Source organism: Anastrepha obliqua, chromosome 3 (assembly GCF_027943255.1).
Source record: "Anastrepha obliqua isolate idAnaObli1 chromosome 3, idAnaObli1_1.0, whole genome shotgun sequence".
Taxonomy (NCBI): domain Eukaryota; kingdom Metazoa; phylum Arthropoda; class Insecta; order Diptera; family Tephritidae; genus Anastrepha; species Anastrepha obliqua.
The window spans coordinates 86,300,332-86,328,259 of NC_072894.1; the positions used below are offsets into that span (position 1 = coordinate 86,300,332).

The 27,928-nt window shown below is 35.8% G+C and overlaps 1 protein-coding gene across 2 annotated transcripts; it reads right to left on the minus strand.

The window, feature by feature from the left end:
• Nucleotides 1-1,072: 1,072 nt before the first annotated feature.
• Nucleotides 1,073-27,775, minus strand: LOC129243035 (lysosomal-trafficking regulator). 2 transcript variants are annotated; one of them, XM_054880087.1, is made up of 24 exons: nt 27,557-27,775; nt 26,967-27,042; nt 26,423-26,685; nt 26,291-26,367; nt 22,944-23,130; nt 22,758-22,868; nt 19,609-22,693; nt 16,524-17,273; nt 16,190-16,378; nt 15,881-16,134; nt 14,868-15,813; nt 12,995-13,113; nt 11,525-12,925; nt 11,071-11,463; nt 10,834-11,007; nt 10,619-10,769; nt 9,985-10,556; nt 8,505-8,638; nt 7,643-8,423; nt 4,767-4,908; nt 2,907-3,265; nt 1,982-2,841; nt 1,402-1,914; nt 1,073-1,320 (listed from the first exon to the last, which is right to left on the minus strand). In XM_054880087.1, the coding sequence occupies exons 3-24, from the start codon at nt 26,528-26,530 to the stop codon at nt 1,200-1,202; spliced, it is 11,427 nt and encodes a 3,808-aa protein (XP_054736062.1). In that variant the 5' UTR covers nt 26,531-26,685; nt 26,967-27,042; nt 27,557-27,775; the 3' UTR covers nt 1,073-1,199. The 2 variants fall into 2 exon arrangements, with proteins under 2 accessions (XP_054736062.1, XP_054736061.1); XM_054880086.1 differs by lacking the exon at nt 26,967-27,042.
• Nucleotides 27,776-27,928: the final 153 nt, after the last annotated feature.

Below are 27,928 nucleotides of genomic sequence, written 5' to 3' on the forward strand. Positions count from 1 at the left end.
TTTTCCATTAGACCATTCCATTGGTTTGATGGTTGATGATGAAGACTGGTTTGCTTTTTATGGAGAAATATGGTGTAGTTGCGAGCAAAAGTACACTCCAAGTGTTCCTTCCGTCTATGACAATATCTATTGGGGATTTTGTCGTTTTAATGGAGCCCTTTAATCGTTCATGACTTTTGAAACAGACGTCACATGTTGCATAGTTATTGCAACCATGCCATGATGTTGTTGTAGTTGTTGGTATAACAGCGTAAATATTTCTTGGCCGGATATAAATCCGGGTCATTCCGGTTACGTAGAACCGACTGCCGTGGGAACGACCATGTCATGATCATCGCATCCCCTTTACTGCAGTAATGTCAGTCTTAAATTTTTCTATCTAACCAGGAACCGGCCGCCGTAGCCGAATGGGTTGGTGTGTGTGTGACTACCATTCGGAATTCACAGAGAGGTCGGTGGTTCGAATCTCGGTGAAAGCAAAATTAAGAAAAACATTTTTCTAATAGCGGTCGCTCCTGGGCAGGCAATGGCAAACCTCCGAGTGTATTTCTGTCATGAAAAAGCTCCTCATAAAAATATCTGCCGTTCGGAGTCGGCTTGAGACTGTAGGTCCCTCCATTTGTGGAACAACATCAAGACGCACACCACAAATAGGAGGAGGAGCTCGGCCAAACACACAAAAAGGGTGTATGCACCAATTATGTATATAACCAGGAACTTTCGGTTCAACAGTATTCCTCAACATTAAAAAGGGATGTTTTATGCTGTTCCAACAACATTACAGTGAAGAGATTTGAAATTGATTTCATATAACATTCAAATACGATTTGTTATTTTTATTCCACACTTGCTTATTGTGCTTTACTAAAATATTTTCATTTTATATTCCATTTTTACCTCGAACATAGATTCGCAGTTACGCAAACTATCATCTTCGGCATTTGTCAAGTAGATGGCAGAAGTCAATTTTTTCCTGCTACATGCACATTTCATACAATAATGCCTCCTTTGTCCCATATAAGTTCGCACCTTTTAAAAAATGCGGTCCACACACAATTTTAAAATTAAATGCTTTTGTATTGCCAAGTTAAATGTTTATTTTTATTTTTTATTTGTTTTGTAAAGTGTTATTGCTTCTCAAATACATTAATATGCTTTCGTGAATTAGTTGAGCTTATCGTGTATAATTCATAACTTCTTTACTTATAAGCTATTTGTGGAAATTTTGGAGAATTCCCATAAAGTCCCTCAGTTTCCCACACTTGTATGTGCGAATCTTTTGTTAGCGCTACTAGATGCTGATGTGTTGAGTATACAATGCTAAAACAAAAGAGAAGAAAATAAAATATTTGATTGCAGTGTAATCTTCCGAATGTCAGAAGTTGAAGTCATGGGCACTACCTTTTTATATTTGATATGCCTGTGATAATTTCACTAACGAAACTCAAATTCCAACTAGACCATAGACGTATCGTGCCTCCTTCCACAGCTGTGGCAATGACGTTAACACCAACACCTTCCTTGATGTACGAATAGGTGGCTGCCAATATACGGTCTTCATGCACAATATGTTGGACGTAGCGCGCATTGATTGTGTGCAATCTCAATATTGATTTTCCATTCGGATTTATAGACACATTCACGAAATCATCTAAACTTTCTTCCGTCACTTCGAAACATTCATCGGGCATTGACGGCGAACTTGTGCTTTCATCACTTTTCTGCTGTTGGCTACTATCAGCGCTGCTATTACTATTATTTGTAGTTTGTCGTTCTGGTGTCGATTTTGGTGCCAACTGCTGTGGTGTGGTATGCACCGTAACTATATCACCCAAGGTTGGACTTATTGTAACTACGGTTATTGGTGAGTGATGAATCTCCGCCGGCCTATCAATTGTTCGTATATAATTCCAGCTAAAATATGCATAAATACTTTATTTGTGGATTATATCTAAATACATTAGCTGTGAAGTGAACTTACTTGTTAAGATCCCAAATAACGGCTATACCGTCTCGACCTGCAGATACTCCGATTTTAAATTCAACTGATAATCGAATGCTGGTTACTTCATCGGTGTGTCGTAGCAGAATTGTTGGTCCGTTCCATATAAGATCGGCACTATCCCGCTGTGCGGTATCTGATGATGAGCCCATGGATGAATTCAGTAGCGGCGTTACATTGCTGGTATCTCCTTCTTCTGCATAACTTTTAGTAGTCAGTTTGCGAAATGCCGAATTGTAGGAACGTCGAAGACCTCGTATGTAATTCTGTCGACTTTTTACCGGCCGATTGCTAATATCTACACTATTGCATTTGTATATACTTATACGGCCTGACTTGTGGCCGAACCAAAGTTGATTTGAATTTGGGTCGGCGCCGCATGCCGTAATACCATCGATAATATTGCTACGCAGAATATTTTTCGGTTTAGTATTTAATTTATTTAGCGGTTGAATACGAACAATGTGATCCTCATAATCCCATGATATGACATTAAATGTATCCACTTCAGCACCTTGCATGATGCAAGACTTTGTTGGGAACCCATAAACAACGTTGGTGTTATTGAATGAAATTAAATACTCGGCGCCAGGAATCTTATAAATATTACCAAGCGTAGGAGTATGCAGCTGTGGTGATCCTAAATATACACCCCAACGCAGACCACGTACGGTTGGTAGTACCTCCTTAGTGCCAAGACAATAGTTTAATGATTTTGTTTGTCGATGTGGATTTTTAAAAAGCTGTCTCGGCATTTGTCCATACGTTTTTATCATCGTTTCTACGGCTTTCCGCTCTATTGGATCCGATGTGATTGATTCCAAAAATGAAGGATATGTCTAAAAAGAAGCAAATAAATTTAAATTACATAAAGCAAGGAAGGAATTTGTAGCATAATAATTACCGCTGGATGAAAAACATTAATTGCTTCAACTGCATTTTCACCGGATTGTTTATAACCGAATATTAAATCTACCCAGTGATGTAGTTGATTACGAGCGAGCTCTGCTTCCAAAGCCTGTCGATGTATAAGTACGAAGAGTCGTGCATCGCGAAGACACCAAGGTGGTAATTGTACAGCTTCCACGCGTTCTCCATTCTGGCGACAACCGAAGTTAAATCGTTCAAAATTCTCAAACATTTCTGGCAAACAGAAAAATTCTGGTATGAGTTCTTTGACATCAGTAGGGCTATCCCGGCTCGCCAAGTTCCAAGTGGTATTAAGAGAGTGAAATGTTCGATCAGGCAAGTCGAAATTATTGTCTGAAAAATTTGCATGCGTGAGATTTTTAGTTATCTAAATTGTAAATGTTAGTTCACAAGCCTAATTGAGCTCACTTTATTATGCTGTTCATCCCGATGCCCGCCCAATGAGTGAATTCTAAAACGAACATTCGATTTTGCTAAACGTTTAGAGGCCAAACAGTGGCAGTTTCGATCGGAATTGAATTTGATAGTACTTAGCAATATATTATTTCAATCGCTCCGAAACTATTAGTCATTTGATCGCGAGAGTCAAACGCGGCTCAAAAAGTGTATATCGCTTATTTTTAACCTTGAAAAGAAAATGGATATTTTCATTACAGAGGGTAATCGAAGTTAATAACTTCCATTTTCTCATTTTCATTTTAATCGCACAGAAATGCTCTTTCTGGATGCAAAAAAGTCGTTAGTTGTCTAAAATATCCAGAGATTAATCGTCATAAGGAGTTTAACGTTTACTCCTTACGAGAAATATATTCATTGCCTCGAAAAATGCTATTTTAGTTGTCATTCAAATGTTGCTTAGCTCGAGGTCTACGGAGTAAATTTTGCTGCAAGTTGCTTTAGTTATTTAGAACTCGCTCACACAATGCTTGGTAGGTGCTCGTTAAAGGGTGTACCATTCAGACCGCCTTTTTTGAATTCAGCGCAAGGCGGAAGCGCTTCGAAAATTACGTTATCTTGCGTCGCGAAGATGTAAGTCGATCAGCAAGATTATGTGATTTGAAGCTCTCGGATTTCTTCAAGCAAAGATACATATATATAGGGTCCGCCATATAACTTTACGGAATTAAAAATGCTCTAAAAAAGAAACTACTCAATATTTTTGCAAACTGTTTTTTTTTATTTTGAAGTACAATCCTTCCGGTTAATGATGGAACACAACTTCATTCAAATGGCTGCCTCGGCTAGCCATGCACCATCCCATACGATCGGTCCAATTTTTCAACACATTTTCGATTGTATGCGGCTGTATTTCACCTATGACATCGCGTATGTTGGTCTTCAGTGCACCAATTGTTGCTGGTTTGTTGGCATAACACTGGTCTTTGACTGCACCCCAAAGATAATAATCCAACGGCGTCAAATCGCAGCTCCGAGGCGGCCAAACGATATCAGAATTTCGGCTGATAATGCGATCTTCGAAGACAGTGCGCAAAAGATTGATCGTAGCATTCGCTGTGTGGCAAGTAGCGCCATCTTTTCAAAGTAATGTCGCAATATTTCCCAGCGTTTTTTGAGTGTATACACAACCATTTTCGTTCAGCGGGAGAATAAAACTAATTTTCTGTCAAATCAGATGACAGGTAAGTGTTACCATTCTTCAAATAATACCTAGTTCAAATCCGTAACGATAGATGGCGGGCCCTGTATATGCAAATAACTCAATACAAATATAAAGTGACAACTCAAATATTAAATTCATAACCAAAGTTTGTAGAGAATGATATTCCCTTCATATTAAAAAAATAACACCTTGTAAACATCGGAAAATATTTACCTTGGTATCTCAGGAAATAACTCGTAAAGGGTGGTACACGCACGAGGAAATGCAGCACCGTGCCAGAGTTTGAGTAGTGTGAGCTATAATGATACGGTTTCAGCGTCATGGATCCCATGTTAGTCATCGTATTGTTAATATACTAAAAGAAAAAGCAAGTCATAATTAGTAAGAAAAATACAGCAAGCACAATGTTCTTACGTTTATATAAAAGAGGTGGTCAAAAAAATAATTTTTTGTATAAAATATATGAGTTATATCACAACAAAAAGCATATAACTTAAAGTCTCATCAAAATTTAAAAGACGCAATACATTTTCAACACTCCAAACTTTATAGTCAGGTGTGCAGTTTCAGAGCCCCTTAAATTTTAGTATAATATCGGGTAAGATTTAAGAGCTGGAGAACTAAAAATGATAATACAAAATAGAAATATTGTTAGAAAGATTTTTTTTTATAATCTGGTAGATAATTTCATGGCCGTTATTTCTTGAATATGAATACATGGCCTATTCGAGTAGTCCAATTTTTGACTACTTTTTCCAATAAATCTGAATAATAAATCTCAATGAGCTCTATCAGCAAAAATGGGACGCAAAAAGCATCATTTGACTTCAATTCTTGCACAAGCTATAATGTATAAGCATATAAGCCAAGATCCTTACGTAAAATTTTCCACGTACTCGAAGGACAAAGACCAATAAGTTAAGAACGACGATGAATCTATCTTTCGGTGCCTTTGCGAACAGATTAATTTTTTGTTTTTCAAAGTAAATTTCAACAATTTGAAAGTGTTGCTTTGATGTTCAACGATTCATGACGACTGAACTGAAATGTTAACACAATTGGAATTCCATTGCATTGGGATTCTGTCAAGGCTACTATAAATAGGGGTAACTACAAAAAGGTAATCCATCATTATTTTAATTCTGTAAATTGGAGGTGATAGCGATTTAACAGTCTGGTTTTGATCTATTTATTTATGTTTTCAATGCTTTGTATTCATCTTTAAAGGCTTTAATCTTTTTAAAACTTGCCTTCAAGTCTTAAATGCAATTATAAGAAGCTATATTTAGACTTACTGCCTTTATATTAGTGACTGTTTGTTTCTAGTTTTAAGTTTACATTCTTTTGTACCAGAATTAAATTTTTTTAATTTTTTAATTTCCCTAGATGTATTAAAACTTTAATTAAAACCGTATCTTATAAATAAATAAATCTCCGTCAACCAAAAATTTTAGTATTGTTAGTTTTAGTATAGTTACGCTGTTTGCTGTTATACTAATCTGGAAAAATTTAGCCAGTTTAATAACCGGAAGATGGGGTGGGGAATGGGACTTTTCACAGAGGTGCATATTACTGATAGCTCTCTGATTGCCCTACAATTGGGCATGACCAGAAGCGACTCCTTCGTTGAATGGTTCAAGCAGCTGGAGATTGCCAGCTTCGGCTAGGTACTCCCTGGATAGCTTCTTCATAACGATCATGAAGTGAACTAATATGAGAGGACGATAAGTACAGGTCTGCCGAGCTGCAAAAAATTATGGTACCCGCGAGAATAGTGGTTACAAGCTGAGTATGGACACCTGAAATTCCATCACATATTCTATTGTCGAACAATAGGTTGCGTCGGCCCATTGACGCGTTCGTAATAATGAACACACTCAAGAAACGGAATTCCGCCCTATACGCCGACTAGGAGCGATAAGATATGCAGATAGATGATTTTTAGTAGTTCTTTATACTATCAAAGAATAAAAAAGAATAACCGGTAGGGTTGTGGTCCTATCCGGAATAGAATATTATATTTAATTGCTTTTGAATATGAATCCGTAATTTTTGGTACTTTTTATTTGTTTAAAATTTGAAGAACTGAAATTTTTACGGATATCACAATGCTCGAATCATGGCTTTAGCTTTAATCAAGAAGGTTCTAAATATGTCATGAAAGTTAAATGCAATTGCTTGATTGCTTGGTTTTGAGATATCTTGCTAACTATTTCGAAAGACGCAATTTTGAGAAAGCAGGTTCAAAAGTTTAAGTTAAGTTAAGTATAAATACGTGCCGGAATTGCAATGAGTGTTGTAAAAACTCTCAGAAACATATATTGATGGTATGTTTAACCCCATGGGTACATTGGACGTCTGAGACACGCCATGCTCTTGTTTGCCCTAGGAGCGGATGACGTGTTTTAGTTAGCAATTTTAATTACCTGAAGTCATATTAATCTGTTAAGCGATTAGTTTTTCTTAGACAGCCCGATTTACTGTGCTGAATTAATTTCAAGCGAAGACCGGGATGCAAAACCGGTTTTCAGCCAAATATTGGATTCACCGCGCGCGTTGGCTGAACGATTATGATAACGATTATCAGGAAATTCAGTGTTAATGCTTACTTTATAAGGTCAAAATAAAAGGGAAATTTTCGTTTTTTGCTTAACTTTAAATTTCATTGCAATACGCACATATACGACACAAAAATGAACTTTTGAAATTGCCCCATATATACGACACAATCACTTAACAGGTTAATACGGAGAAGTAGGCTGATAACCTAGTAACAACCAAAAATTAAATCCGTTCCACATGGAACACCGGCCTTCTTAAATTATATTACAGATTATTTCTATTATATATTTAACTAATGCCGTATTTGATTAAAAAATGTACCACCAATACTTAGGCACTTTGAACAGGCAGTAGCAGTGGAGCAGCTGATTTGATATTTTATTTATTTATTTGGTCTCTAAATTGTCATATATTACTTAAGTTACTCTAATTTTTTAGGGATCAAAAGCAATAACATTATTTTGGTTGCTCTACTGTTACTACCTGCTCAATGTGCTTTACATCAAGTAGTAGTAACTTTAATTTACCGTATAGTTGTTGATGTAATGCTGTTCATTCTCTTCATATTGCACTGCGACAGGTTTGTCCAACTTTCGAAAATTCGATACGTCTGTCAAATCTAATATATCAGACACATAATTTGATAATATCCATGGAAATATAGGATACTGCATGAGATCATTATACGTTCGCCCAGCAACTTGATTAAGTGTCATTAAGTATTCCCAATTGGTCAGTAAACCTTCACGCCACTGTTGTGTGATAACGAGAATTTTTGCTTGGTCGGGATGTGTGACGATTTTGTCACTAAAAACGTCGTACATAATTTTATAATCTTCTTGATTTTGTAGTGAGAAGAATAATGACTGATTTGTATCCAAAAATATTTCGAAAGCTTTTTCTTGGTGTTGATAGCGTTTCAGCCAAATTTCACTTATGCTCCAAATATCACAGTTAATGTAGAAGTACTTGCATCGATATGTAGCCATAAAGTATAGTTTATGATCGGTTATAATAATCTCACCATCTATTTCGCCGTCAACAGGTAAAAATTTTGCGGGGAAATTGTAAAGTATTTGAGAATTAAGTGAAATATTGAGCTGTTGATCATAACTTGACAATAGATATTCCAAGGGTCGTATATATTCGACAATACTAGAGGCACTGGAATTCAATACAGTATCATTGTTACGCAGCTCTGAAGTGTAGTAATCCTCCATGAAAAACCGTTTATCGATGTCTAAATGACAGGGACGCAAACGTGAATGAACTCTAGAAGGACCCTCGGTATCATCTAGTTCCCAAGAGCTATTTAAAAAATATATGTACACAGGTATGTAAAGGAGCCTATAATTTCAGGCTATTATTCTAGAACATGTTTGTACATACTTTTCCGCACGTTCTCTTGAGTACCATGGCGCACCATCATGTGTCATGCGACGTACAACTCCCAGCCATTTTGTGTAAATGGTTGCATCATCATAGTCTTTCAATTGATACATCAATAGTTTACGCTCGGAATTCTGCAAATACAATAATTTTGTTAAATATGTATTCAAATAATTACATAGTCATTTCATTTGCTTTTTGAATCGGCTATAAAAAAAAAACTAATCAATTATTATTTTTTTCAGAATTTTTGTTTTATTTTGAAGATTGAACCATATCATTTATGAATGAAAAATAATATCGTTCAAATGACTGCCACGACTGGCTTTACAGTAGGTCATTCGATCAACCCAATTTTTAAGCACATGAATGGCAACTTCGATTTCGAGTTTTAAAGCATTGTCCTTAACGGTAATAGTCCAACGGGCTTAAATCACAGCTCCGAGCCGGAATTGATATCGGAATTTCGGCTGATTATTCGGTTTTCAAAAACGGTAGCCAAAAGATCGAGTGTACCTTTGCCAGTGTGACAAGTTGCACCGTCCTGTTGAAACCAAATATCGTCCATGTCATCCTCTTCAATTTTTGGAAAAAACTACGCTCGCCATTTACTGTAACCGCGGCTTCTCGCTCATTTTCGAAAAAAAAGGCCCGATGTTGCCGTCAGACCTAAAACCGCACCAAACAGTGACTCGTTGGTGCAAGTTTTTAGTCTTCGCTCTGGACTCGATTCATCGCAATTCAGAAACCATTAACGCGATTCAAAATTTAGTGTCTGTGGAACTAGTTAGTTTTTTCAGCACCAGCCTATGATTTAGTCAATGCTTTTGGCAGATTGGAAATCGAATTGTACTTGTAAATAAATGGCGATATTGTTTCCGCAAAGAAAATTGAATGCAACTTCTCTACTCCATCCACTTTTAGTTGCTTATTAGAATACAAACGTAACCATGAAAAACTAAGTAACAAATGTACCCACGTACATTTTAATAATATTTAATTTAGGACTGAAGCTAATTATTGGAATTAAACAAACTCAGTCATAGAGAGCTATAGCTCGTAACATTAGACTGACCTATAGAAATTTAGTCTAAACATATAAAAAGTGGGCGTCGCTTTTGTCCGAACTCACTAATATTTTGTCCGATCTAAATAAGTTAGAGAGCAATAAGTGTACCAAGTCTGGGCCATTTTATTAAAATGGGAAATAAGTACGACATTACCCATTTTCCAACATTTTTCTTTCATCGTATTTCTTTTTTTGAACCACTTCGCACATTTTAAATATAACTTATTTTTCCGAATTGATATACCCGAAAAATCAATTCGATTACATAATATGCACACTATATTATACATACTTTCTGCTTTTAAATTGAACAGAACATCAATACCTTACAAAAAATTATGTTATTAATCACCTGAAAACAATTAGTCTAACCCAAGAGTCACCCAATACCATTAAAAATACTGTACTAACTTGCAATTCAGCAACGCGCCTTGTAGTTAGCATTGATGATTCAATACAACTCATAGCAAGCGGTTCCAGTCGGTAAGCCGTCTCTTCTAATTTTGTTTTTTGCTCAGCCGCCACACTACTACGATTAAGCTCAATGCGCTCTAGTTCATTCTCTAAGTTCCATGTCGAATCGTGCTCATTTATACCCAATATTTTGCATAAGCGTTTCAAATTTTTCAATGGTTTCTCCAAATCCTCAAGCAAACACAACCACAGAAACGATTTAATTATCTTTCCGTCGTAAATAACCGATGGCAAGCAGTCGGCTTGACAAGAGCTCCAAAGCGCATCAACAATAAAAGCACGCAGTTCCCGGGGTCGTGACGGTTGCAAGCCCCAAGCAATGAAGTTGTTACACCGGTGGCTCGTAGAAATACTATATGTAACAATTAATTGGAAAAGTTCCACCTCTGAAGCACTAGGCGTGTAATTAACATCACAAACGGCATAGAACTGCGCACAACGGTCGATGAGTAAGCGCAGTCTCTCTTTAGTCTCGGTAGGCGATAAAGTCGAATTCGGTAGCCCAATTACTGTAAGAGTATAAAGTTGTAGCTGACATGTATATTATTATTTTGCATATTGCAGTATGTACCTTTAAATATTTTCGTTTCATTGACAGAATCAAAAAACATGCTAATCCACTTGAACAGCAGGCGCGCTTGCGCAGAACGTAAATTCTTAATAACCGAGACAGAGGCACCTTCATGCAAGAATGTTAGCATGTTAATAATATCCCATACAACCTAAAATGATAAGGAATTTTACATTTTGAAAGGAAAAGATCCACCACATTTTATAAGCACTGACCTTTATGTGGCCAACTGATTTCAACGAATTTTCACCTATTTTTGTCAAAAGTTCCAATATGGATTCCTCTACCAAAACATCTACAATACTCGAGGTTAAGTATAAATTGAAAAGCGATTTAATGCAACAAAGCAGCAAACCGGCCTCGATTAAGAGTTGTTGCTGTTCTCCTTCCTGAAAAGTGATGCATAGTTAAAGGTAATTAAAATATATTTAATGAAAATCTATGTTACAAACCGTAAAACATATTTTATTGAGTATTTTAAAAGCTTTCACTTTATGACCAATTTGATTATTCGGCATGTTTATTACAATTGACAGTAGGGTGTTGATTCCGAAGCGGTCCACAATGTGCAATGTCGTGTCACAGCTTAAACCTGTTCTCGCACTGTTATATATACCAGTAACCCATTCCAAGCATGCTTCAAACATCTGCATATCGGTTGGATATATGGACATTTGATTTGCCAAGTGCTGCGGATATAAGCTTTTAACATGCACAAGTATGTCACTTTGTTGTAGGCGCTTCATCAGTACTGTTAATAATTTGATTATAGCCGTACGCACTGCACAGCTGCCATTATTACATAGCACCAGAATGATATCAACTTTGACATAGTGCTTCAAAACCTAGCAAATGAAAAGTAAATATCAAATAAGTTTAATATATGTACATATATATTTCTATTACCTCTTCCACTGCGTTGTCCGGCAAGAGACAGAGAAAGTCTTTCAGCAGTGTTAATAGTCCCTCCTGCAAAGCAATAATACCCGGCCAATTATAAAAATCGGTTTTTACTAGTAATCTACTTCGACGTTGCTGTGCAGATGTTGACACAGGCGATTCTCCTAAGTGATGCCTCCCCAGAGTTTCTCTGTCCAAACTACTACAAGCAATGCTAGGAGCTGATGTTTTATGCGACTGTGACTCTCGTTTTCTCACTTTGGGCGTTTCAGTGCTTGGAGTCTTATTAAAATGAGCATGTTGTAAGCGCCTACGAGTAATTTTATTGGGTGAACACGATGATACTGATAAATATTTCTCAGCTTTATTCGAAGGATGCACTTTTTTCATTGAACTCGTTGCCATATGCCAATCGGGATAGTGTTTAAATCTTGTTCGCCAATTCTCGATGTTGACTGGGCTTAATAAGCGTAAAGCTTTCTTATTCAATCTGGTGCAGTCTGCTACATTTTCCAAGTTATCTTCCAGCTCAAGCAAATTACGCTTGAAAGGTGAACTTGAGGATGTTATATGCAACCGGCGCAAACGTTTTATTTTCTCAGTCTGTTTTGCGCTCAAGTCTGCTTTATCTGCAGTAACAGGCTTTGCGACACCTGGTCGCTCCCTTTTAGATTTACGTCGAAATTGTGTTGCTACTCGACTGAAATTATAACTCGCCGATGATCTTTCTTTGACTGGTGGTTGTGGCGTTAAAAGAAAATAAAACTTTGATCTATCATGAGTTATGTAACATTCACTGGGTTTTTGAAGGAGTAATGCCAATTTCATTATTTCATCCATTAGTGATGTGGATGGTGGTGATCCAGCAAAAACTGATAATATGGACACAAATGACTCGGCGGCACTATTTGAAATGTACACCGGATTTGGTGATTCAATTACATATACTTTGCATAAATTAAGTAGTTCCTTGAGTAGACCTGCTGTTTGTAATTGATAAAGATTTAAATCGCGATGTGGGTGTTTCTCTCGTGTGAGCGCCAAAATGCATTGGAATAACATATCCAGTACTTCAGAATGTTCAACCCCTGAACGATGCCAATCTGAATAACGATGCAGTATTGATATGACCAGTTGCGGGTATACTATAATGGCGTTTGTGTTTTCGCAGACTTCTATTGTTTCGCCTTTCTTTATAATAATGGGTTGTGAACAGGCATTATTTAAAATACTTCTTAGGAGATTCACGTCTTTAGTACAGCGATCGGTCTTAATTACGTAACCTAAAAGGTTCATACAATTTATTCGCAAGAATTCCGCATATAATTGTGAATCAGATAAGGCCACATTTAGGAAAAACTCTAGAGCCATGTGCTGTGACATCGAGTTGCTGCTTAGCTCAACAATCTAGACAATTATAACAGATACAATGCAAAATATGGTGTACGTTTTTATGTAGATATTCGTAATTTTTACCCTGGCGACTAAGTACAGGTGTGCTGAAAGGCCTCCGCACAACAAAGTTGCAGTTTGAATGGAATGCAAATGATTTTGTATCAATTCTCCATATAAAATTAAGCCATAAACACGTCCCGCTGAAATATATTTTATAGCTTTTAAATGTTATTAGAAAAATAAAATGGTTTAAATGAAATAAAAGTAAAGAAGAGCCCAAGGTTAGGTAGAACCGAACATTATGGTTTTATATCTAGAGGGTATTTTGATATAAAGTGGCTTATTATATACATTTATACATATAAGTAGAGTACTATTGGATAATTAACATACGACCCGCTGCAGAGTCATCGGCTAATCACAGTTGCTTCAAATTATTTGGCGACGTCTGCGCACTATACGCTGTAGGCAGTTGTTGTTGTTGACACAACATAATATTTCCTATACATTTTTGGAGAATTTTCGGCCGAATATAAATCCGGGTCGTTATGTAGAACAAACTGTCTACGAAACGATGCGATATCGGCTAGTCACCGGCAATTCATAGGCGACGCGTACAACATTGTCAGCAGCTTGTCGCTATGCCAGCGATTGGTATAAAAATTGTTTTCGTGATTAGGAAGAAATTACAATGATTTAATGCCGTTTCCACGACAGTCGGTTCTACGTTACCGAAACGACTCGGATTTATATCCGGCCAAGGACTGTCACTCCAGTAGCAATTCCCGTATGTAAATATGGAGTGCCCGCTTTAATATACTAATTTTAGAGAAACAAATTGTAAAATGGGCAATTTTCCAACATTTGTATGAATAATCTCTCTAATCTTTTTAAAAATTTTTTCTAATATTAATAATATTTTTGGAACTTTTTATATTATTGAACTAGCAGTTAAATTTTAGTGTGCATTAGATGTCGTTCAGATATGGCATAAGTAAAAACTTCTTTTACAGGTAAGGTGGGCATGGTTATTGACTGATTAGGCCCATTAATCGGTCACTCTGTCTTATATTGACTATCCAATTTCTTAATTTCTGCTCGATATATTTTTCAAGAAAAATTTGCAAAACTATGCTTAGTAAAATCAGATTCAAAGTATGTACCATACTTGGGAGGATTAATTGGGTAATAGAACGGTATTTTCTTATTGATATTCCTTATTTTTTAATATCAATCTCAATACCGAAATTGAGCAAATTTTATTTAATCGTTGCCGAAATATGGCATTTTATGCATTTTTAAAAATAAGCGTTATATAGAAAGTTAACCGTTTATGCGATTTTGGCCGAGTTTAACAAAGCCAGTCGTTTCTTTTTCGTGCTAACCGGCGCCAGTTGGACACACCAAGTGAAGCCAAGTCTTTCTGCACCTGATCTTTCCAACGGGGAGGAGGCTTTCCTCTTCCTCTGCTACCACCAGCTAGTACCGCATCGAATACCGCCGGGGCCGTTGTCTTCCGACTGCCCACATTTTTAATAGTAATCGTAGCCTGTGCAGCGAGTTTCGTTAAGATAACTTTTTCTTATGTTTGAGTTATCTGTCGCAAAGCCAGAAGAACGGTTGCACAGATCAACAGACATTGTTAAATCGATTCTTACTTCATTTTGAGCATTTTTTTCTTGAAGACACATACACATATTTTTATAAATTCCGTTATATGTATGTATATATAATTGACGCTTATACCCTTTTTAGGTGTTTGGTCGAGTTTTCCCTTCTTTTTGTGTATGCGCGTTGAAATTGTTTCACAAAAGGAGGGAGCTATAGTTTTAAGCCGACTTTTTCAGGGCAAAAATACAATTGGAGGATTGCCATTGCTTGCCGACAATTAAGTTAGGTTTTTATAAACAGACGTTGGTCAAAAACTAAAACAAAAAATTAAACTACCACTCACCACTCAAAACGTTTCCTTCTTTTGTGTTTAATTCATTATTATAGCCCATTACAATGTCTGGAGACTCGGCGGTATACGCTAGCAAACGAGATTCATATAGCAGTTTCATTGATTCAGCAATATTACCGAAATTGGCCTTTCTGAGTTTACTTAGATTAACAAAACCATAATTCGGTTGCCAGGAGTTTACTTGGAGTGGAGCAAGCTCAGAGAAATCCGGTCCCATTGCCGTCAAATTCGCAATTGTTTCCCACGCTGGAAATTTGCAATTGAATAACAATAAATTTGATATGCTAAACGGCATCGGATATCCATCAACGGGAGAGCGTTGCGGTTCATTGTTGTCACCTAAGTTACTGAGACTATCTCCAAGGCAAATTACTTGGAAAGAGTGATTTCTTAAGAAATTTTTAATATTACGAAAATGCAAATTCACAATATCTTGCTCTACTCCGTCGATATAAACAATTAACTCTATGTAATCTTGATGTGTGCATACACTGAATGCAACGTGACGCCAACGATTTCTTGTAAATCGAAATGACTTCAGGTCGACGGTGGAGTTCTCATAAGATTGATGATTATTATGGTATTTAAAAAGATGCATGTTATTAAAACTGTTAAGGATCACAAGCTTAGTTTGTTTCAAAGCAACGCGGAGGTTTGATGAGTTTGATGCTTCTTCGGGCGTCGTCTTAGAAGTGGCTGGTTTTGATTTGCAACTACCACTGTAATTAATATTTCGGTTTGACTCATCTTTTGAAGAAGTTTCATTCTTCTTCTCCGAAATCTCACTAGTTGGCTGTGATGGCAACTGAGTTCCCACTGGCGACTTAATTTGAATTTCTGCGCCGGGGTTGCAAGTTTCGAACACTAACTTCATATTGCTGTCAACATAAGCACTTATCATAACTTGGTTAGTGCCAATGGAAACGATGTGCGTTCTCTAGAAAAAATTCAGTTAATATAAATATATATGCATGCATAAGTTTTGTTGTTATAATTTAATTTACAAGATAGTCTTCGTGAGAACTGTGTATCTCGTCCTCTACAAGCAATGAGGAGGATTTGCTATAGGGTTTGCCTTTCATTTGCAGCCAAAAGGAAAGCGTGAATCCGTCATTGCCCCATAGCCTGGCGTGAGTTATGGGAATAATGCATGGTGTACGGGACAAAGGTGTTGTGGCCTGTGCGGCTATATGTTGATTACGAATGCGATCGATTTCCATTGTTAAACGCTGGTCGGTTGTTGAAGTACATTTACCATCTTTAATAGATAAATTGTGAGTAAATTAGAAATTCATTGTTTACAAAGATGTTACCAATCATTATAGGAAATTCCAACTCTACCATAGGCTGAGGCCTTTTCAATTTACTACCACAATTATGATTAAGATGTTTTATTAATAGGTCAACTGGAGGATTCTTAGCGGATAAAATATTGAAATAAGTGCACAAAACTTCAGGCGTGTCAATGTCCACGATTAATTCCAGCAATGCTTGTTGAAGTTCTAAATAAATAATTAGTAAAATTTGAGTGACTTTGTATTTTTTGATTTTTTTATACAAGTAAGTAGAAAGTACTAGTGGTTCTGCTCCAAATAAGAGAAACTGTTTGATACCAAAAGCTGCTTTCCTTTTTTATTTTGTACAAACCTCTTAAACGTGGATCTCCACATTTCAATACTGGTGCAAATCCACGCAGTAAAAATAGTGAATCTCCTATATGTGCACGTATTACGAAAAGATGATTTGCAAGTTGTACCAAGCATTCACTCCAACTAACTGGATTAAGGATACACTTTTCTGATAGCTCAATTAGAATTTCTACAACCAAATGGCAAAGCCCATCGTGCAGTAAACGTGTTCGGTAGTGAGAACTTGGTTGAAATGAAGTCCAAAATTCTGCTTTATCCAATTCAATCTCTGATTCAGATAATTCAGGTATCTCACCATCGGCTTCGTATCCCTCGTCCGCCGTTATATAGTTGTCATCATTCTCATTATCACTGAGCTCCATTTCGCTATCACAGAACACTGATTTGCGTGTGGAAAAAGGGTCTGCATCGCAGTTCTCCCCGTGGATCGACTTTTTCGGCATCATATTAGTGTTTTTGGCATGCGCTCTTTTGCTACTAAATGATCGAGCACTCGGTCGCAGTGGCGATTGTAATGCCGCATCCTCACTTGCATTATTCGGAAGACCGTTGCTGTTATTAAAATCTGTACCTCTAGATTGATCGGGGTGGGTGGAGGATTGTTCTGATATTTTCAAAAGACTCTGCAATGCCTTCACAACAGCTTTTTCGTGCGCATGCTCTTCCGTATGTGTTTGGCCCCTATCAGAAGTAGCACTCTTCAATATTAGCGCCTTCAATTTCAACAGATGATTTTCCATCGTGTCGGCTAAAAATACAAAAATATTTTTATTTTATATAAATGCTGCAATTAATTTAATACTTATCACAGTGCATTTTAGCACAAATTGTAAGAGAGGTGATAAGATTACTTTAATCCCACACTGCTGCGGGAGCGTTGTTATTGTTATCGTCAAGATATGCATCTTAATGTCAATATAAAGATAAAGTTCCACTCAGGGCAATCTGGTGGTGTGCAAGTATTTTGTGAGAAAGAATTTTCAGTCTGACGTCTGACATAATTCTTAGGCAGTTAAGCAAAAGTATGTTAAAAAATTTAAAATTTTCAACTTTTTTAGCAAAAAACAAAAAAAAAAATAGTGCGTAAAAACCTACAATTCATAAAATTTATTTATATGAATTACCTTGAGATTATCTCATTTTGTTTTTTTTTCGAGGTGATGTGAGTTTATTTTTAACAAGGAATACAAGCAAAGCACTTTCCAATAAATTGCTGCTTAGTTCGTGAGCAAGTTCTAAAGATTGCGCTATAATCATAATTGTTTGTCGACTTAATCGTAGCAATCACTAGTATGGCTTCAAAACATTTTTACATACGCAGATACATAAATGCAAACAGTTTATGTGGGAAAGTATGTGCATTCATACACCCCTGTTCATAATATTAGCAGCGCGCTCTTCGCAATAGTTTTGACTTTTTATATTTATTTTTTTATAAAAAATAGTTTGTAATACAACAAAGACCATATAACTTAAAGTTTTGAACTTTGTAAATAATTAAAAAAAAAAAACAACGAATATTCAACAGTTTCAAACTTTTTACTCAGGAGTTTTAGAACAACTTTGAGTATGCAGTTTTATAGCCCATTGAATTTTGTTATAATAAAGCGCAAATTTGGAGTGGCTCAAAAATCGTCCTTTGGTTTTTTTGCTAGCGGTCTTGTGCATTTTTTCAGCATAAAAAAAATTTCGAGAATTGTTATATGGAAGAATGGTGTGTTTGCTAACAAAAAATGATCAAAAATCAATTTTAAGCTAATTGCTATTATTGTGAACAAAGGTGTACATATGAGCTGGAGTGCAAAGCTATTACCGCATTTGAAAACTTGCCCTACAGGGAAAACGGCGCGTACGGACGACAAGTCGATTCTAAGCCACCAACCGGGACAACCTGAACTTAGAGCTCAGCATTCCTTAAAATTTGATTATTTCAATGGTACCGTTGGTGGGAAAATTGATAAACAGGTCAAGATTCAATCAGTCTGGTAGGGCCTAGATTTTCACCAGCCAAAATAAGCCCCAAAAAATGCTATGGTAATACTGCAGCAGCAATACCGAGTGTTTACGCTGTAAGAAAAGCAAAAGAAAAATCGGTATAGAGCCGTGCCCACCGATTGGTTGTTGCCAAATGTGCGTAAACATGATTTGGAAGTGGATTTATTAGGATTATCTCTGTAAATGAACTAATGTAACCTAACGCCTCCGCAACTATTTGAAATCATTGGTGCACGCGAACAAGCCATTGAAACTAATATCGTGCACACTTTTCGTGACAGAGAGCAGCAAGTTTTGAAAAAATAGTCGAAAATGTATGCTTGAATATGACATACTTCAGATGCTTCTCTGGTGGCCATATGGATAAAAATATTTTTCATCACTGATGTCATAAAGCTATTCTACAGATTAGAAAAACATCTCGTATCTCCAATACCTGTATTTTTTATTCAATTTATAATTTTCCATTCATTATAATTACTATTTTTTCAACAATTTATGCTATTTTACATATGTAAGTACATACATAGCGCTCATTTGCCGTAATTTTCATAATCCAAAAAATTAAAAACTCGAGAAAAACGGATGCAATGTTTTCATTTTAGTACTATGCCTCCCTAAGTAAAAGTAAATACATATTTTCATTTAACGCCATAGTGTTCGCCATACAATACCTATAAGGCCACACATTTTTTATACAACATAAAAGAAGAGTTCGCGGACATTTCGGCACGCTTATCTAAAAAAACCTTTTTGAATTGCTGCAAACGCAATAATCTATAAGAATAAGTAATTTCTGTGCAAATATTCAAACCGTGCACAATTTACTAATATACTGTAGGGACGGACCTATATATGGTTCCAAATTGCCCAGTAGTGAACCAGTTCGTGAGCAGTGGATTTCCTGTGGGTTACACACATTTCGTGTGCAATGATTTTTCGATTTATTGGTAATTTTTTATATTATTTTGGTAATTTTTTATAGCATTTTTATTTTACAAAAGTTACTTTGCTAATAAATAAATGTGTTTCTATTTTACTAAGTTTTGTTAAGATAATCTATAAATATTTGTAGAAACTTCACTTACCCCTTCCATATTTAAAACTTTTGATACTAATAGCCATTGTTGTTTCGAATAGTCTTAGCAGATACCTTCTGCTGTCGCTGCTATTTTCCAGCAAGCTAATCAAGTTCGGATCAATCTCGTGACCGAGGCACGTTTCATTTGTACTCTTGTTTAAATTGGTTACTGAATTCGTATTACTACTGCTACCAAAAAATGAACTTAAGACACTAAATAATTTCCCAATAATACTTGTGCCAATTTTGAGTACGGCTGCATAAGTTTCTGGCCCAACAACTAGTGTGGATGTTGAAAGTGCATCGGCGGCACAATTCCACACAGTTGGGGTTGCAAGTGTGCCCACACTAGATGTGTTTAACGCCGCGGTCGTCACAGGCAATGATAAATTGTCGGCAGCACGTGAATTGACCTGGTTTCGTATATCGTAAATAACAATACTATCTTTAGTTTGCGTCTCAGCGTCGTATAAATATTCTAAATTTCTTGATGTATGATGTTTTAATTTATTCAAAAAAGATAAATTGAAACTTTCTGCAAAGCACTGTGTGTCTGTTTGAAACGTGCGATCGTTGACCGGAAAGCGTTGATTATCAAGCCAAGCCGCAATTGTTGTCGCGGTCGATGCAATCGATGAACTAATTGAGTCAAACGTGTGTTGTATTGATTCTACCTCTATGCTCGAGAGCAAAGATTCGAGTGAACTTGACAAATAACAGTCTTCTTTGTTGGCTTCTGGGTCTATAATATTCAAAGCGTTTTGCATTGGGGGTGGTGTTGTTGTATAAATGTGATACTGTTGATGTATGTGTTTAGAAGTATTCGAACAGCTTTTCTGCGAGATTTGCAAAAAACTGCACAATGCATTATAGTTTAGTGTCAAAATATCGAGAAGTGTTTTCTCGCCACTCGTCTTATTTTGCGAATTTCTCTTTGTTGTATTACAATCCTGCTCATTTAATTGCTGCGGCTGGGTATCAATACTTTCAACAGGTGTCTCATTATATTTGTTCAAATTATAAAGGGTTGAAAATGCGTTAAAAAAGCATTGGCTGGTCTGCAACAACTCGTATGTAAATGACCACTGTAAGGTGGCCACATTTAAAATGTCGACCGCACGTGATATTTCTGGTACTTCCTTTTCTTTTTTATGGTCGGAAGTAGTGGTGGTAATTGAATAGTTTAGTAGATAATTGAACAGAGAAGCGCTCTCTTCACCACTATTCAATAGCAGCATAATAAGGCGTTGACTTAATACACTTTGCTCCTGATTGTTTTCTCCCAAAAATGTCATATTGTCGATGCCAATTTGAATAAGATTACATAAACTATGAACTAGTGTCGGTTCACAGAAGAGCTCTTCTAAATGCGAAATATTTTCTTCATTGTAAAACGCCTTTATTAAGCGTATATCTATTCCCAAATACGCAACGAAAACATTTAAGCAATCCTGTAAGACACTCAAAGGAATAACTGTGGCATTAGATGCTTCGATTTTGTTATCAGGACACGCTGCGATATTTGAATTATTGCTAAGTGGTTGTGATACATGCTGGTTTGAAGAGAAAAAGCGTAGTACTTTGCTTGGTTTTTCATTTTCCAGCCATTCCGCTTTAAAGCGACGAAATGTTGGTAAAATGAGTCCTGCTAGAATACCCGCCGCCATGTCACTGCTCAATATATCTGATATGTATTTTAAATGTCTTAGCAATAGATGAAGTGAAGTTATTTTATTGCTGTCTACTTCTCCACTTGACATGAGCTTTTCAAGAAGCACTTTGTAGAGCTGTAAAATTTCTTCACGGAACTCCAGCGACTTAAACTTTGTATCACATTTTGCACATTTTTCCGCTTGGCGTTTGTCGTGACCAATATGGTCTTGTAAAAAAATAGTGCAAAGTATCCTACGATGAAGAAATTTATAAATACAATTTTGATATTGTGGTGTGAAGTTTAAAATTATATTCAAGCATGTAGCATAAGTGTTTATTGTGTAGTGACAGCAGCAGACTCCAGTGTGCAATAAATAGCGTACGCCATATTCCTGCATATCGACTGAGGTTTTAGGTAGCAAATTTAGCAATATGCTTTGAAAGAAGCAGCTTATTGTCGGTGCTTGCGTACAACAATGTGCTTGTGGAAAGTTGCGACATCTTCTGCGCATATGACCACTGCTTGGGTAAATATAATTGTTTCTTGCGATTTGATCATTCTTGAAAAGTTGGTCGATGATTTTGATAAGCGCTCTAAAAGTCAACACAATTAGCATTCGTGCTTCGACATCAATGCCAGTATGGGTTCCCAAGTTCTGTAACACTTGATGAAATGTTTCAATGCTTATATCAACCACATTTTCATCAAAAAATTTTAAAACACATAAACTACTTTTGTTGCCTACTCCTTGATGAGGTTTATTCGATTTGTTAAGATGGATTATGATACTTTGTATAATATAAAAAATAATATAGTTGATTGCGCTTAGAAATTCTAAGGTAAAACGAAGTGGAGTGCAGTCATTGTTGTCAAACACATTTTCAGATCCTACAACTTCTTTGACATGTTTTTGTAATATGGCTGCTAACTTTGCAAATACATCTTGAAATTGTATAACGCTTACGCCAGAAGAAACATTAATAATATTGTTAATACAGTGAATCATGAGCTGTAAAAGTTCGAGCTTGATTGTGGTGGCATTTTGTTTTCTTGTATACATCTCATCATTACTGCACAAGCATTCTAATGCAAAGTTTAACGAAATCATTGATACTGATTGGGAATTAAGATTGTCTTCACATTCATTTGCGGCACACTTTGATATTAATTTCACCAGTAAAAATGCTATTTCATCGCTACTTGCAATTTCATCTCTAAAATTCTTAAGTTCTTCCTCAAATTTATAGGTTGGTGATTTTAATTTTAATTCATATTCTATTTTCTGCGGTTTTAAATTTGGCATCTGAAGCGGGGAAATGCTGCCAATGAGTGACAGTACAGAAAGTGGGGTATGAAGATCAATTTCTTCAGTATTCCATTTGCAGTTCGGGAACAGTTTGATGCATAAATTGCAAAGACCTTTTTGTGAAGCAATGAGCTGTTAAAAATTAGCAGAAATAAAAAATCTCAAATGTTGTTTGAATAAAGCATACTCGTATTACCTTGTTGTCCACACGTAAAAGGAATCGAAGCAATTGCTTGCCAAGATTGTTTGTGAGAAAACTGCGCAAAGCAATTATTTTACTCCAGTCACTTGGGTCATTTAGTATTAGCTGCATGTGAAATTAATTTTAATAATTAATAAACAAGTTCAACAAAAAGAAAAATAATAAAAATGCGCAAATTACCGGTGTAAAACATTTATTTGTATAATTTACATCGCTCATTTCGGGGTAACTTATCGCTTCTTGTATTAGGTCAGTATTATCGCATGCAGTCATATATGAAGGAATTGATAAGGGCGATTTATTTATGATGTTACACACCGTCTCCAAGAGATATGAGGTGATTTCTTCTGGAATATTATGCATTAAACTAGAAGAAAAATAACTTAATTCAGAAAAAGATTTAGATATGGAAAACAGTAATAACAAATGTTTATATAATATTATTATATATACATATATACATACATATATATATATATATATATATTACAAGCGGCGTTAATAGTAAACTGAATTTGTCAATATACCGGTTATTTTAAAACCTTATACAGCGCACGCTCGATAACGTGAACGCTCTAAAGCGTGAACACCCCAAAACGTGAACAGACATTTTTATGCATTGACTACTCTAAAACGTGAACAAACCCAAAAAGCATTAACAATAAACGTTACAATTATTTGAATGTAGTTTCCATAGATCTCAAGTAATTCTGAAATTGGGGAATCCCCTAATTATAAAATAGGCATTTTATTCGTAATTGCATGTAAGGAGTAAAATATTTCAGTCCCGGTTTTGGTTTTGCAAAGAGTGTTTCGTCTTATGTTTTCTGGTGAAAATGAGTTCTAAAAAACCCATGTGTTTGACATTAAAAGAAAAGGCTAAAGTTCTCGGCTTTTTAAAAAAAGGCTCATCTGTGACGATTTTAGCAAAGAAATATAATGTTGCTAAATCAACAATTTGTAACATTAAAGCGAAAAAGCAAGTGATTTTAAAATGCGTAAACAATACGTATTGTGGACCTGGAAATAAAAAACACTGCGTTCTTCAGAGTTGCCCAAAATGGAGAGAGCCAACGATAAGTTGGTTTATCCGTATGCGAGATAAAAACTGGCCAGTAAGTGCTCTAATGTTGAAAGAAAAGGCAAAAACACTGCATGCAAAATTTAAAGAAAATGAAGCAAACTTCTTCGCTAGTGATGGATGGCTCCAAGGATTCAAGAAGAGGTACGGTATTCGTCTTCTTAAAATATCAGGCGAAAAAACTCTAACTGTCTCCGTTTGAAGAAAAAGTTAAAGCTAAAATGCCCGAATTGGAGTTGTGCGTCAGTGCGATCAGTTATATAATGCTGATGAGTCGGGGTTCTTCTGGAGACTTTTGCCAGAGAAAACGTACGCGTCAAGTTTGGAGAAGAGAGTCCCAGGGGTAAAGCCCGAGAAGCAACGAATCATGTTTTTATACTGTTCAAACGCCACTGGATCCCACAAGCTTAAGCTTTTGGTAATTGGAAAGGCGAAGAATCCACGCTGCTTTAAAAACTTTCAGTGTCCCACCGACTATAAGAGCTCGAAATCCGCCTGGATGACGTCGGTTATTTTTAAGCAATGGTTTCATGAGTCATTTGTTCCACAGGTGAATATTCCTTTTAAGTTTTGTCCGATTTTTAGGTTAACTGGTTGTTTTTTAAGGATACATCGTTTTTAAAGAAGAAAGCTTTACCAATTAAAGCTCTCCTCCTAATCGACAACGCTCCTTCTCACTCGCTCCAAATGAAAGAATGAATTTCGGCAAAGTTTATGCCACCAAACCTACTCCCCTCATTCAACCGATAGATCAGAATGAAATAAAATTCCCATGGCAGCCGGTTCTACGTTACCGGAATAACTCGGGTTTTCCCCGACCAAAGGCTGCCGCCCCAGTAAACTAGCCCTATCTAGTAAACAGTATATCAGTAATGCAATAAAATTCACTAAGTTGCATTACAGAAACAGCGACAAAGTCTGATTTGCTCGAGTCGTTGAAAAAAATTAACTTAAAAACAGCTTTAAATCTTTTGGATGCGGCTTGGTTTCATGTTGGTGAAGCAACATTAGCTAAGTGCTGGAACCGTATTTTAAATTTTGCGGTAACCAATGATGATCCTGAAGATAATGTTTCGTTGGCGATTTTAAAAGAAAAATGGGAAGCTGAACTTCTGATGCTGAGCTGAGCAACACCGTCGATCTTCTCAGTAGTTTAAATCCTGATGTTCGTTCGTGTTCGCAGATATGCTCAAAGATATGTATGTGGGTTATTGAAAAAACTTTTGACTAAAAATTTCAGATTGAATTCACGTTACCAGCCATTAATGAATGGAACGAAGATATCGAGGCAATGCAGATGACGATCATCAACAAGAGGACGAATCCGATGATGACAACGAATCAGAGCAACTGGAGAAAATTAAGCCAACCTAAGCAGTTGAAATTTTCAACAAGGCGTTAATATGGGCTGGTCATGAAGACGACGATCAAAATGATATGAGTGTGCTAAGACGGTTAAGGCAGAAAGCTGTGCTTCAAGTTTTAGAAAAACGGAAGATACAAAAAAAGATGACTGATTTTTTTAAATAAAACCATCGTATGACTTAATTTTCAATTAATATGTAACGAATAAACTGACAAGAATAAACTGTGAATTTGAATGTGAAAAAATATATTTACTTAGTCTTTTTGGGCATCCCAAAACGTGAACACTTTTGTTTAACGTGAACTGCCTTGGTTTGAATTAGTTCACGTTATCGAGCGTGCGCTGTATTGTTATAACTTTTGCCCAAAACTTGTATTGTCACTGCTCAGTTTTAAGACTATGCAATTTAAGATAAATAAAGGATATGTAATTTAAGATAGTAAAGTTCGTCTATTCGTAAATATTTTTATGTGTTAAAAGGATAGAAAATTGGGTTATTAAAATGTAAAAAAGGTTAGTATGTTATTGTTGTTGTTGCAGCAGTAACTTTGCCCTATTTAAAAACATCGTAATTTGTTAATAACAGCAGCTATAAGCATCCGAATTAAGACATGCATTTACACTCTTTTTTATTTTGTTAATACTTAGTTTTCAAAGTATATATTTTCATACTTAAATTCAGAAAATATTTAAAGAAATTTGTATTTAAAAATTTGTCTCTTTCGTATTTGCATATATTTATATATATACATACATATGTATATAATTGGTGCGTACACCCTTTCTGGGTGTTTGGCCGAACTCTTCCTCCTATTTGTGGTGTGCGTCTTGATGTTGTTTCACAAAATGGAGGGAGTTTCAAGCCGACTCCAGGAACTTTTTCAAGGCAGAAATACCCTTGCCCCCAACCGAGGGGCGACCGCTATTAGAAAAAACGTTTTCTTAAATTTGGTGTTTCACCGAGATTCGAACCTACGTTCTCTCTGTGAATTCCGAATGGTAGTCACGCACCAACCCATTCGGCTACGGCGGCCGCAATATATATGCAGCATATATGCTATACATTTTTAACTAATTTACCTTTTCATGACCTCTGACTGCAAAGTGTCTTCTTCTGCATATTGAAAATAAAACAGAAACAATTCCATCCAATGTAACTGAAACAAAGACAAACTGTATCAACGCTGAATGAGCAGCATGCAATTTACTTACTTTAGTTTCGCTATCATCGTCAGTGCCGAGATAATTTTCCCAAATAATACTTAATGTATCCGCCAGTAAATAAGCAGAGCCCTCGGCCTGCATGACCTTCTGCTCCATTTTTTATCAATATTACATGAAAGCAACAATTAAATGAATTAAATAGGAAATTTATTGGAGTTAAATTTCTCTGGATTTGTAATGGCATTAGTTCACTCCACTCTAGGAGGCCAATCCGCAATAAGTGTATCAGGTCTAAAAAGATAGCGTAAGCACTGCAATGGGTCAGAAGTTATTTTTATAAATTAATAAAAAATATAAATATATTTATTATAGCAGCTTTTAAAAAGTAAGTTGTTTTTATAAACGCAATTGTGCAATATACTATATATACAATTATTTCAGAGAGTAACAATTTCTTGTACTCCTGTAACAAAATTTTGTATGTAGAATATTTAAGGTTAAAAAGTTTTTTTAATGATAAATGTGGAGGGATTTATTTGATACAAAATTAATTTATATCTGCTAGCTAGAAACGATTTAATCAAGAACTCACAATTTATTACATCTGTTCTCAGCAGCTTGAAGTATAATCTTTCGATGGATGAAACAGCATCCTTATCGCTGAGCTACTGTTAGCAAAGGTGATTGAAACGCAATAATAAAATATTGTAGCGTACATACACATTAACGAGTTTATATCCCTATGCAATAATAATATACAAACTAACATATTTAAATATACAGTTAGGAATCTTGTCATATGCGGCCAATTGCTTCCTTTGAAATAAATACATAAGGAAATTGTTAATTTGAATAGGAGTATTGAAAACTGCCTATAAATATTAAATAAGAAGCTATATCAAATTATTATTTGATTAAAAATAACGAATTGTTTGTTATCCTTGCGTTTTTAGATAAGAACTACATTTAAATGTCATTTGGCAACTCTAAATTTAAAGCAAAATATAAACAAGTCCTATCTGCAGAAATCAGCCGTGAATATCTAACATTTCAAACAATATACGATTGCGTAGTAGTTTTCTTTATCGGCAATTATTTGTATTATAAATAAATTATCAGAATAATAACTACTGTAAAGAAGTCATATTATTTACGGAACTACAACCGTTTTGTTCTATTTACATTTTCTGCCGTATCACTTTGACCAGCTGATCCACGACCGTGCTTAGAGAACAGAAACTATTCAGCTTCTATTTTACTTATCCACTCGCTTTATAATTCAATATATCTTTTTAAACACCTGTATTTTCTTATATTTCTTTTGAACATTAATTTTATCGGACAATGCAAGTAATGACGCTTTTGATATGCACAGGGAAAATTGACTTTTTCTTTAAAAAGTGTTACCGGATCAACCAGAAGCTGACAGTTTACACAAGCTCTTTCGATAACTGATATCATGAACGTAAAATATAGTGATGGACAAGTCCGATATGTTTTAGTCGATTATTCACACTTTTCGATGTCTCGCGTATTCGAAATCGCGATAGATAA

What these genes read in the sequence shown, in the direction of transcription:
- LOC129243035 (XM_054880086.1), bottom strand. Translation starts at nt 26,530, where the DNA reads ATGGAGCAGAAGGTCATGCAGGCCGAGGGCTCTGCTTATTTACTGGCG. An exon ending in GGCGCGTTGCTGAATTGCAA is followed by an intron (nt 8,639 to 9,984) that starts GTTAGTACAGTA and finishes TTGTATTTGCAG; the next exon opens with AATTCCGAGCGTAAACTATT. An exon ending in TTATTTCCTGAGATACCAAG is followed by an intron (nt 3,266 to 4,766) that starts GTAAATATTTTC and finishes CAAATTTTTCAG; the next exon opens with ACAATAATTTCGACTTGCCT.